At 52.4% G+C, this 11,189-nt stretch overlaps 1 protein-coding gene across 1 annotated transcript; it reads left to right on the top strand.

The window, feature by feature from the left end:
* Positions 1–1,000: 1,000 nt before the first annotated feature.
* On the top strand, positions 1,001–10,843 carry NFATC2IP (nuclear factor of activated T cells 2 interacting protein). The gene is made up of 8 exons (XM_006105361.3): positions 1,001–1,396; positions 2,040–2,112; positions 4,641–4,761; positions 6,041–6,121; positions 6,204–6,390; positions 7,710–7,854; positions 7,972–8,081; positions 9,167–10,843. The coding sequence occupies exons 1-8, from the start codon at positions 1,004–1,006 to the stop codon at positions 9,323–9,325; spliced, it is 1,269 nt and encodes a 422-aa protein (XP_006105423.1). The 5' UTR covers positions 1,001–1,003; the 3' UTR covers positions 9,326–10,843.
* The last annotated feature ends 346 nt before the right edge of the window (positions 10,844–11,189 follow it).

Below are 11,189 nucleotides of genomic sequence, written 5' to 3'. Positions count from 1 at the left end.
AAAACCAGTAGAGAATTTTTATGAGTTTATCTGAGCCAGACTGACCACATACTAGGTATGCTGGGGGAGCAAGATCTCAAATACTCCCCTAGGCTCTGGCTTGATAGCTCAGTTGGTTAGAGCTGTGTCCTGATACGCCAAGACTGCAGGTTTAATTCCTGGTCAGGGCACATGCCAGGCTTGCAGGCTCAATCCCAAGTGCAGGAAGCAGCCAATAGATGTTTCTCTTTCTTGGATGTTTCTATTTCTCCCTCTCCCTTCCTCGTTCTGAAATCAAGAAAAACATTTTAAAAAAAACCCACATGAAAATTTTTTAAAAAGAATCAACCAGTGAATGCATAAATAAGTGGAACAACAAATTGATGTTTCTTTCTCTCCCCCCTTTCTCTCTAAAATCAATAAATAAAAATTAAAATTAAAAATATTTAAAATGCTTCCCTCCCCTAATTACACTGAACCTTTTTTCTGACAAAGTCCATTTGGATATTTATAACATCATTCCAGGGCCATACAAAATTAACAATCTAAAAACTAGCTTGATATACTTGATCATTTAATTAACTTATTCCTAATGCCTTGGCAGGGCCAGACCAAATGATTTCCCCAGTCTTATACCAGGGGGATATTCCCCACTGGGATAGTGCGTGAGGACTACAATTCCCAGGAGGCCTGGCTCCACCAAACTGGAAAACGGAAGTCTTTAATGGGCGGGACTGAGGGAAGGCTGGTTTGAAAGAGAGGCAGCCCAGCCAATAGGTGATCCCGGTGGAATTGAAACCTACACTAATTATCTCGAGGCTCATTGGAATCTTTGGCGCCTTGGTTTCAGTGGTGGATGTGTGATGGACGGGTGAAGGGACCACTGAAAGGGCAGCGGGGCGGATCCAGAGAGTGTGGGCGGGGAGGAGTGATGACTAGCAGGCGGTTCCGCCAATGAATGGCGGACGTCGCGGGAGGGGGCGGGCGAATAACCTAGGGCGACTTGAGCGGCGGGGTCAGTGGCATGGCGGAGCCGGTGAGGAAACGGGGCCGGCGCTCCCGAGGCGGCGGTGTCGGCCGAGGAACTCGGGGGGCGCGGGGCCGGCGACCTGGCGCCCAGCGGAGTCCAGCCCGGCGCTCCGTGGAGTCGGTGCTTGTGGACTTGGTCAGCGACAGCGATGAGGAAATCTTGGAGGTTTCAACGGCGCGCGGCTCAGCGGACCCGGTCGAAGCCCCGCTCCCGGAGTCCCCTGTGCCGGCCGCGCCCCCTGACAGCCGGGACGACAGCGACAGCGACAGTGACAGCGAAGGGGCGGACGCACGGCCGGCTGGAGCCCCTCCGACCGTGGTCAGGCGGCGGCGGCGGCTGCTGCTGGACCCGGGGGAGGCACCGGCGGTTCCGGTGTACTCGGAGAAGGTGGAGCCGGTTCCGGGGGGCTGGCGCGGGAGGGCTGGGTTTGAGTACTGAGGGTAGGTTTGGGGGTGTTCTTGGGGGACTGGCCCAAGCAGGGCCTTGCAGGCGGAGCGATGCAGGGTTCCTGGGGTGTCTGCAGACTGGGGAGATGAAGGGGTTTGAGGTGTGCAGGGAGCTTGGGGTTCCCGTCGCGGGCAGAGAGAGGCGATGGGGCTGGCACCCCGGAGGAGAGTCTGGGACGGGACTTTGGGGCATGTTCGATTTTGAGGTTGGAGCCCATTGCTAAGGATCCGGGGGGCTGGGGGTTATAACGGTTCAGAGCGAACTGGGGGCTCCAGGAGCCTGGGGTCCCCGGCTGGTCGATGAGCTGGGGGCGGGGGCTGGGGTCCCCTAGGAGTCTAAGATAGCGGATGGCTGGCAGCCTAGTACACAGGTCGCACTGAACCTGCATCCTCAGGGGCCCCAGGAAAGGACGTGCGGGAGTCCGGACGCTCCCATGTGGCTCCCGGGAAAGCCCGAGGCCCGGAGAAGGCTGCGTCCTTGGGGAGAACTGGGAGCCCAGGGAGGCCTGGGTGTGAGGGGAGAGTCACCCCTTCCCCTGTCAGTGCAGGGAGGACTTGGGGCTGACCCACGTTTGTCTTTGCAGGTGAAGAGCAGCCTCCAGCTCCTCCCAGATCACCTGCCCCTCCTGAAACTCTGCCCCCCGGGGGCTGAGGAAGGTGAGGAGGGGCTTCCGGGGAGAGAGGCCGCGGGAGTTTACATCCCGGCTGCTAGCTGTTGCCTGAGGCTCAGGGACGGAGTGAGAGAGGTGGCTCCTGCATCCCAGCCAGAAAAATGCTGCGGTCGGGAAGGAGCTGACTTGCTCATCAGAAGGCACAGCAAGTGCTGTCAGACCACCCTTCTTCCAGCTCCAGTAGGGACAGGAGTGTGCTGTGCTCATTTCCAGGCGCCATCCCTGGAGAGTCAGTTCTGCAGTCTTGGGGACAAGGGCAGGGGAGGTGTTGAGAATCTGTAACCTTGTTGCCTCTGCAGAAAGTTCCTGGGAACACTCTGGAGCTTGCAGGATGTTCTTGGAGTCTTATCGGGGCGCCCAGCCTTCGTCCTCCCCCAGTGATGCGATTTTTGCAACCCATTCAAGGGCAATGACTAGGAACCACGGTTAATAAGGGAGCGATCCAGTGGGCAATCTCAGATCTAGGACCAGGACTTCTATACGGTGAGGGAGTGTGGTAGGGTGAAGAGCTGATTTAGGGACTAGCTGGTCTGGGTTTGTCATTATTATTATTATTTTTTTTTGGTCTGGGTTTGAATCCCAGCTCTACTCATTAGCTGAGTGACTTTGGGCAAGTTCATCTCTCAAAGCTTTAATTTCCTCCTCAGGAAAATGGGGATAATGGTGGGCCTGTGTCAGAGGATGCTGGTGAGAATTAGCTAAAGAGAACATATCGGAGGCCCCCTCTCGGGCTACAGGTACAGTTCAGGACCGTGTCTGGCATGTCGAAGTGCTGTATAAACGTACCTTCTTCCTCGCTCCTCGCAATGTGGGCCCGAGAATGTTGGCCATCTCCTGAGAGCTTGTCAGAAATGCAGAATCTCAGGCGGCTGGCAGCTGCCATATTTAGCCAGGACAAGCACTACTGACATTGGACTGGATAGATCTTTGTTGTGGGGCTGTTCTGTGCATTGTAGGGTGTTTAGCAGCAATCTGATCTCCCACCCACTAGATACCGGTGTCGCAGCCCGAACCCCTCCCCCTTGCATTGTGGCAACCAAATATTCTCCAGCTACTGCCACATATCCTCTGGGAGGCAAAATTGCCTCCGATTGAGAACCACTGGTGTAGGATTTGTCATCATTGTTTTGTTTTCAGAGTATTAATCTTTATGGTTAATGACGGCCTTCTGTTGGTGGCAAGCAAGTAGAAAAGAGCTACATTCTAGAATAATACCTGGTTTCTGATCATTTCACAATGCATACAAATATTGAATTATGCTCTACGTCCGAAACTAATAAATGTTATATGTCAATTATACCTCAGTAAGAAAGGGAAAAATACCTACTGTACTTTTACAAGGAAGTAAGCGATTTAAAGAAAGTTACTAAAATAACAGTGCAGAGATATGGCAAAATGTGATGACACTCACGTGGATAACATTTGAGAAACATGGGCCTAGAGCAGCGGTTCTCAACCTGTGGGTCGAGACCCCTTTGGGGGTCGAACGACCCTTTCACAGGGGCCGCCTAAGACCATCGGAAAACACATATATAATTACATTACGATTCATAACAGTAGCAACATTACAGTTATGAAGTAGCAACGAAAATAATTTTATGGTTGGGGGTCACCACAACATGAGGAACTGTATTAAAGGGTCGCGGCATTAGGAAGGTTGAGAACCACTGGCCTAGAGGGTCTATACTCCTTTTTTCTTTACCTCATTACCCCCTTGCCTCAATGCCCCACTCACATAGTCTCTCTGCCCACCAAATTGAGTGCAGGAAGAAAATGGAAACGTTTCTAAAATATACTTTGACAACATCTATTTTAATGTATGTGTTACAATATACATATAGTACAGTGGTTCTCAACCTTCCTAATGCCGCGACCCTTTCATACAGTTCCTCATGTTGTGGTGACCCCCAACCATAAAATTATTTTCGTTGCTACTTCATAACTGTAATGTTGCTACTGTTATGAATCATAATGTAGATATCTGATATGCAGGATGTATTTAGGCGACCCCTGTGAAAGGGTCGTTCGACCCCCAAAGGGGTCACGACCCACAGGTTGAGAACCGCTGTACTAGTATGTACATGTGTGCTAATAGTATTATACTCAGTATTTAGTATAATAGCAGTATTAAACACATACCTTCTGGGTTGTGAGCTTGGTGTTTCTTATTTGCGGGGCACATGTGATCAAAAGGGTGAGACACTGCTGCAGTGCAGCGGCCGCGTATCGGAGTCCACACTTGCCACAGTGTCTCACGCCTCATGTCGCATGCACGAGGCTCGGACACTCCTGCTCTGATCTTTCAGACTCCAGCTCGTGCTTTTCTCTGGGTGAAGCGTTTCCTTTTTGCCTCACGCCCCCCGAGCACTTCCACAGGCTTGTGATGGAGTCCTGTGGGGGCTCGCGTCTGCTCCTTCCTGAGGACTTCCTGAAGCCCCTGACTCGTGTCTCCTCTCCTTGGCCTCTTGCTGCCCTCTCTTGGCTAACCCTTCATCCTCTCTCCTCTGTCCCCAGAGGTGGACATGGCGGACTCCAGCAGTCCCCATGCTGAGGATCTCTCAGGCCCAGATTCGCCGTGGAAGAGGAAGCTGAGGAGCAAGGCTGAAGAAGAAAAGGAGAAAAGGACGGTGTCTCTGTGAGTGAGGCTGGGCACTGAGGCCTCAGGAGCGGGAGGGAAGGGAGGGGGAGCTGAGGCAAGCAGGACCCTGGGGTGGCTCCTGAAGGGTAAGGAGAGGGATGGAAGGAATCTTGAGGTTCAGGCGAGGAATGAAGCTCTTGGGGGAAGAGGTGGGCCACACGAGAGGTGGCCGCCTACAGGAGTGGAGTGTTTTTTCTTTGTGTCTGCGACGGTGGTAACGCAGGGGTGAAGGGTGTGGCCTGTGGTTCACATCCAGCCAGCTGCCTCTTCCTGTCCCCTCACTGCTTGCTGCACTGTCCTCTTCTGTAAAATGGGGAGAACACTTACCCGTCAGAATTTGTTAGTAGATTAATACTTGGCGCCCTGGCTGGTTGGCTTAGTTAGCTGGGCATCGTCCCATGCGCCAAGAAGTCACAGGTTCGATTTCTGGTCAAGGCACATGTCTGGGCTGTAGGCTCGATCCCCAGTAGGGGGCGTGCAAAAGGCAGCTGATCAGTGGCTCTCTCTCATTGACGTTTTTCTCTCTCCTCTCCCTCTCTCTCTAAAATCAATAAAAACAGTAATAAAAAGAAAAGTTAGCCCTGACCAGTTTGGTTCAGTGGCTAGAGCGTCGGCATGTGGACTGAAGAGTCCCAGGTTCGATTCCGGTCAAGGGCATGTACCTTGGTTGCGGAACCATCCCCAGTAGTGGGTGTGCAGGAGGCGGCTGATGGATGTTTCTCTCTCATGGATGTTTCTAACTCTCTATCCCTCTCCCTTCCTCTCTATAAAAAATCAATAAAATATGTTTAAAAAAAAAAAAGTTAACACTGGCATAGAGTAATGCTCGGAAGTGACTTACTGTAAGAGTTGGCATTGTCGCCCTGGCCGGTGAGGCTTGTTTGGAGCGTCAACTCATACACCCAAAGATCGCGGTTCCATTCCAGTCAGGGCACAGGCCCAGGTTGCAGGTTTGGTCCCCAGTTGGGGTGTGTACGGGAGGCTACTGATCAATGTCTGCCCCCCCCCCCCAGCCCCACCTACCACCTTCCTCTAAAATCAAACATGTCCCCGGGTGAAGATTAGGGGGGGAAAAGAGGCGTTTTCTTCTCTATAAAAATGATACTCGGGTCTTCCTGTCCTTTTCCCTCTTTGTCTTCAACAAGGTGGATGTTATGGAAGGTGTTCCCTCTTGATTCTCTAACCCCCCTCTGTTTGCAGGCGTCCGTAGCCCACGGGGAGAGGTGTGAGACGGGGGTCTCTCTTCCTCCATCTTGCCTTTCTCTTCTCTCTGCAGGTCTCGGGACACCTCTCCTTTGCCCTCACCCCTGCCAAGGACCAAGAGCAGAAAACATACCCGAGCTCTCCAGAAGTTAAGGTGCTGGGGCAGGAGGCCGGGCTTGTGGAGAGGGTCAGTGTGGGGCGGCCCACCCAGCTGACCCGTCCTTTTCCCACCGCAGGGAGGTGAACAAGCGCCTCCAGGACCTTCGCTCCTGCCTGAGTCCCAAGCAGCGTCAGGGCCAGGACCACCTGAGCCAAGATGATGAGGTGATCCTTTTGGAGGGACCCATTCTCCCGAGGAGCCCTCGACGCTTCCAGCTCAAAGTCCGGTGCCGTGCTGACCTGATCAGATTGCCCGTCACAATGGTAAGTGCGTGAAGGGCCTGTGGGGGCAGGTCCCAGGAGGGGCCGTGGTCAGGCAGGGGGGACTGTGTTTCTTTGCCCATCCCACTCTTTCAGGCTCCATGCCTTTGTGCTCACTATTCCCTTGGTCCGGATTGTCTTTTATTTTCCCTCCCTTTCCTGGCAAAATTTCCACCCATTTTTCGAGAAGGAGTAAGGAAAAGGGATGGAAGGAGCCTTGAGGCTAAGCATCCTAAGGTGCTTTATTGGCAGCCCCCTCCCAGGATGTCTCCTTCCCTCCTTCCTTCCCTCAGACCCCGCGCTTTTCTCTTACTAATGCGCTCGCTACAGTAGACACGCAGATTCTCAGTGGTGCTCAGCTCCCCCACCTTCCCAGTGAAGACTGTAAGGATGACTCCATCCAAAAATAAGAATGATAACAGAAAGGAGCCATAACCATGCATTGGCAAGCAGCTAAGCCAGAGCTTGCAAACTGGCAGCCATGGCCTTGTCAACAGGGCATCTTCCTTTTTCACCCTGCAGAGCGCCTTTAAAGCATAGGAGTTTACAACAGCAACAGAAAAGCCCTACCCAGTTTGACTCAGTGGGTAGAGCGTTGGCCCTTGGACTTAAGGGTTGCTGGTTCCATTCCGATCAAGGGCACGCACCTGGGTTGGAGGCTCGATTCCCGGCCCGGTCGGGGCATGTGCAGGAGGCAACCCATCCATGTGTGTCTCTGACATCGATGTTTCTCTCTCTGTCTCTCCCCCTCCCTTCCTCTCTCTAAAAATCAATGGAAAAATATTGTTGGGTGAGGATTAACACAAAACAAATGCACAAACAAAAAAACAGGATTGATTGCCAGCCTTTGCAGTAGGTGATTTCATGCAAAGGTCCGGGTGTCTGGCTTCTCTTAAGTAGGAAGACATAGTCACGGGCGACATCATCTGCTGCATCCTGCACGCCACCTACCGGGGTTGAGCCTGAAACCCAGACATGTGTCCTGACGGGGAAATCAAACCAGCAACCTTTTGGTGCGTGGGACAACACCCAACCAACTGAGCCACCCTGGCCAGGCCTCGCTGGCCTGCTTAGATGGGGCACGTGAGCTCCACTTGGCTGCAATCCCCGCCCTCCCCTTTTTCCTAACCCAGGGTTGCTTCATTTCTTCATGTTACTTGCCCGAACCCCTATTGACATGATTTTATTCTGTATTTTCCCAGGTAAATATGACGAAACTCCCAGCTGAGGCGCTCGAGTAGCAAAGGCCACAAACTTGTGTTGGGGGCGGTGATGGGGACTTCAAGGCAGGAAGGCCTCCTTGTTCTTCTCTCCTTCCCCAGTCGGAGCCCCTACAGAGTGTGGTGGACCACATGGCCACCCATCTCGGGGTGTCCCCAAGCAGGATCCTCTTGCTCTTTGGAGAGACAGAGCTGTCCCCCACCGCCACCCCCCGGACCCTAAAGCTTGGAGTGGCTGACATCATTGGTGAGAGGAGGGCAGGGAGGTGGGCTTTGAGGAGGCTTTTGCTACAGGGAGGGGATGAAAGGAAAGGCCGGGTGGGGGGCTGGCTTCCAACCCCAGCGCCTGGTCCTGCCTCCACAGACTGTGTGGTGCTGGCGAGCTCCCCCGAGGCGGCAGAGGCCTCCCACCTGCTCCAGCTGCGCGTGCAGGGGAAGGAGAAGCACCAGACGCTGCAAGTCTCGCTGTCCCGAGTGAGTGGGAGACATGGCTCTCCGCGCCCTCACCTTCCTCTGCCTCCTCTCTCGTCGGTTAACTGAGGATGGGTTCCTTCTTGGCCTGATTTGCTGGAGACGCTGCCCTGGTGTTGGGTTCCCCCGCATCCTGGATGGTGGGGAAAGCCCATCATTCAACTTCCCGCCCCTTCTGCTGGGAACCTCTGCTCTAGTCTCCTGTCTCCTTCCAGTTAAATGGAAAGGACCTTTGGACAGTAACCACTAAAGCCCATCAAAATAGCAAATGAAGGCCACACTTGTAAGTGATGTGGAGGGCACTGAATTTCACAACCATCTCATGGGAAAGTAGTTACCGTCATTGAACAAATAAGGGAATTGAGGTCTAGGGAGGTGGGTGACTTGCTGTTTAGTGTCCTAGGGTTGCTGTAACAACCCACCACAAACTGAGAGGCTTAGAACAACAGAATGCATTCTGTCACAGTTCTGGGGGGTAGAAATCGGAAGGTAGGAGGCACCAGCAGGGTTACGCCCCCTCTGACTGCGTAGGATCCTCCTGCCTCTTCCAGTTGACCTGGTGTTCCTAGACTTGCTGCTGCCTCACTGCTCTCTGCCTCTGTTGTCACATGGCTTCTCCCTGGATGTCTGTTTTCTCTTCTTACAAGGACACCGGTCATGTTGCATTAGCCCACCCTAATCAGTATGACCTCATCTTAACTTGGTTACATCTGCGAAGGCCCTACTTCCAAGTAAGGTCGCATTCACACCTACCAGGGGGTAGGGCCACAAGGTATCTCTTTGGAGGGGTCACAGTTCAAACTGTACCACTTGCCTAAGGACACATCCAGTCAAGTGGGAGAGCCTGCCTCCAGGCGATCGCTCTCACTCTGGAGTCGTTGCCTGACGCTGCGCCTCCGCCCTAAGCTGTGGGCTCTGTGGCCTGGTTCCCTAGAGAGGAACCAACTCCCCTGGCTTCTTTGTCCACTCGCCCTCCCCTCCAAAGGCAGGACTTGACTTGTCCCCTTGTCCTCCCTGTCCCAGGTCCTCTGTCCCTCCGAGTTCTTCCCAGCGCCTTTCATTTACATCAGCTTTTCCTGTCTATCCAGGATTCTCCCCTCAAGACTCTCATGTCCCACTACGAGGAGGCCATGGGACTCTCCGGCCACAAGCTCTCCTTCTTCTTTGATGGGACAAAGCTTTCGGGCAAGGAGCTGCCGGCTGATCTGGGCATGGAATCCGGGGACCTCATTGAAGTCTGGGGCTGAAACCCCACTCCCTGTTGGGAGACCCTCATGGGACCCCCACTACTGAACTTGGAGAACAGCTGTCCCCTTTGGCCGTGAAGGGCTAGCCGAAGCTGAGGTAGAACTTATCTTTAAGCTGAAGCAAAACCGAGGCATGGTATTTGACCCTCTCCCGCTCACTTTAGTTTCAAACTGTTAGTGCCCTGGTTAGTTGTGTTTGTCATTGCTGCCCGGGGTGAACGGTGGCTCCATTCACATGGTGTGCTGAGCTCTGCGACCCCCTGGAACATTCCCTACCCCCACCTTTTCACTTCCACCATCACCCTTTCCTTCACTGAACTGCTCATGTTTGAAGAGGGAGTGGAAGGAAGTAAATGAGGGTTGAGAATGGGATTCCAGCCCTGGGATTGACGCCACATCTAGGACAGCCATGGCCGTAGTGTCATTTGGAGGTAGGTGGTGAGGTTTGCTTGAGGCACGGACGCAGGAAAAGAAATGATCGAGCTCACACAGGCAGGAGCTTCCGCGCAGGCAGACGGGGCTACTCTTGAAGGATCTCGAAGGTTCTGGGTCTTGGAGTCCAGCTCACCAGGGCCTGTAGAGCCCGCCCTGAGGCACACATTGTTGAGGGCACAGCTGAGCACAGAGGCCTTTTGGATCTCGGGTCCTAGCCATGCAAGGATCTCATGCAAGGCCCTGGTTTCATGGCTTCTCTCTCCTTCACGCCACCCTCTCCCATACGCATCCACTCTAGGATGTGATTACATGTCTGCATATGAATGTATCCTTGTAAAGCGCAGTGCTGTACATGTGAATATCCTTATGTACGTGGTGTGCTGTGATCTGTGCGGCTCCTTTTCTCACTCAACACCTGTTGCTTGTTTTACATGGACCTCGTTGCTTTGAACTGCTCTGCGACATTCCACAGTGGGCGTCAGCGAGTGTCCCTTACACGTTCACTGGTGGACCCCTCGGTGACTCCGTCCCTAGGTACCTGCAACCCCTTGGCTCATAGACAAAGCCGCGATGAATATCCTGTTGTGTCCCCTTCCACGCTGTGTGGAAAGTTCTCTGGCACAGACACCCAGATGGGACTATGGGTCGGGCTAATTTCTCTGTGGCCTACCAGAGTTTTCTTTAGGTGGTCGCTGACCCTCCCAACGGACGCTCCCATTTCTCCCTCCCTCACTGGCACTTTGATTGCCCAGTTTCTCTTTTTGCCAGTCTGATGGGTATAAAGTGGCACCGTGTTTTAATGTACATTCATCTCATTCTAGGAATTTGGGAAATTTCTTCATGTACCTGTCAGCCTTTCTGATTTCTCTTTCTGTAAACTGTTCATTTCTCTGTTCATTTCTTTGTTTACTCTCAAGAGTTGCTCCTATATTCCTGGGCAGTTGAAAATAACTCAGAATGGTACTTGGGTTTATATACCTAGGAGTGCCCTTTACTGAACAGACATTTTTAATTTAGGTGAATGAACTGTTTTGTTATGTAATTTGTTGCTTTTTGATTTCTTATTTAAAAGTAGTTAAGATATTTTGCATTTTCTTTTGTTAGCTTACCGGCTCTTCCTTTCACGTTTAGGCCACGGAGGGGGCTGAAGTCCAGCTGTGCACACTGGCACTAGCAGTGGCTGGTGTCTGCTCTGCATGGTTACACATTTCTGCTCGTTGATTGATTCCAGGCTGTACTGGCTGCTAAATATTGAGCGTTACTTTTAAACTATTTAAAATTCACATTTGTATATGAGATCCAAGTCTTATTTTCATTATATAATGAGCCAGTTTCCTCAGTGTCTACTAATAAAGCCATTAATTTCCCACTAGATGTGGTATAATTTTGGCAATAGTCTATCACATTCTTAAAATATTTTTGTTAGAAT

This window comes from Myotis lucifugus, unplaced genomic scaffold, assembly GCF_000147115.1.
Source record: "Myotis lucifugus unplaced genomic scaffold, Myoluc2.0 scaffold_678, whole genome shotgun sequence".
NCBI lineage: Eukaryota > Metazoa > Chordata > Mammalia > Chiroptera > Vespertilionidae > Myotis > Myotis lucifugus.
The sequence above is the reverse complement of the archived record's forward strand: the minus strand, read 5'-3'. Positions and strand labels throughout refer to the sequence as shown.

Coding starts and splice junctions, on each gene's coding strand:
- NFATC2IP (XM_006105361.3), top strand. CDS start 1,004: ATGGCGGAGCCGGTGAGGAAACGGGGCCGGCGCTCCCGAGGCGGCGGT. Junction 6,122..6,203: donor CGAGCTCTCCAGAAGTTAAG/GTGCTGGGGCAG, acceptor TTCCCACCGCAG/GGAGGTGAACAAGCGCCTCC. Junction 7,855..7,971: donor TGGAGTGGCTGACATCATTG/GTGAGAGGAGGG, acceptor CTGCCTCCACAG/ACTGTGTGGTGCTGGCGAGC.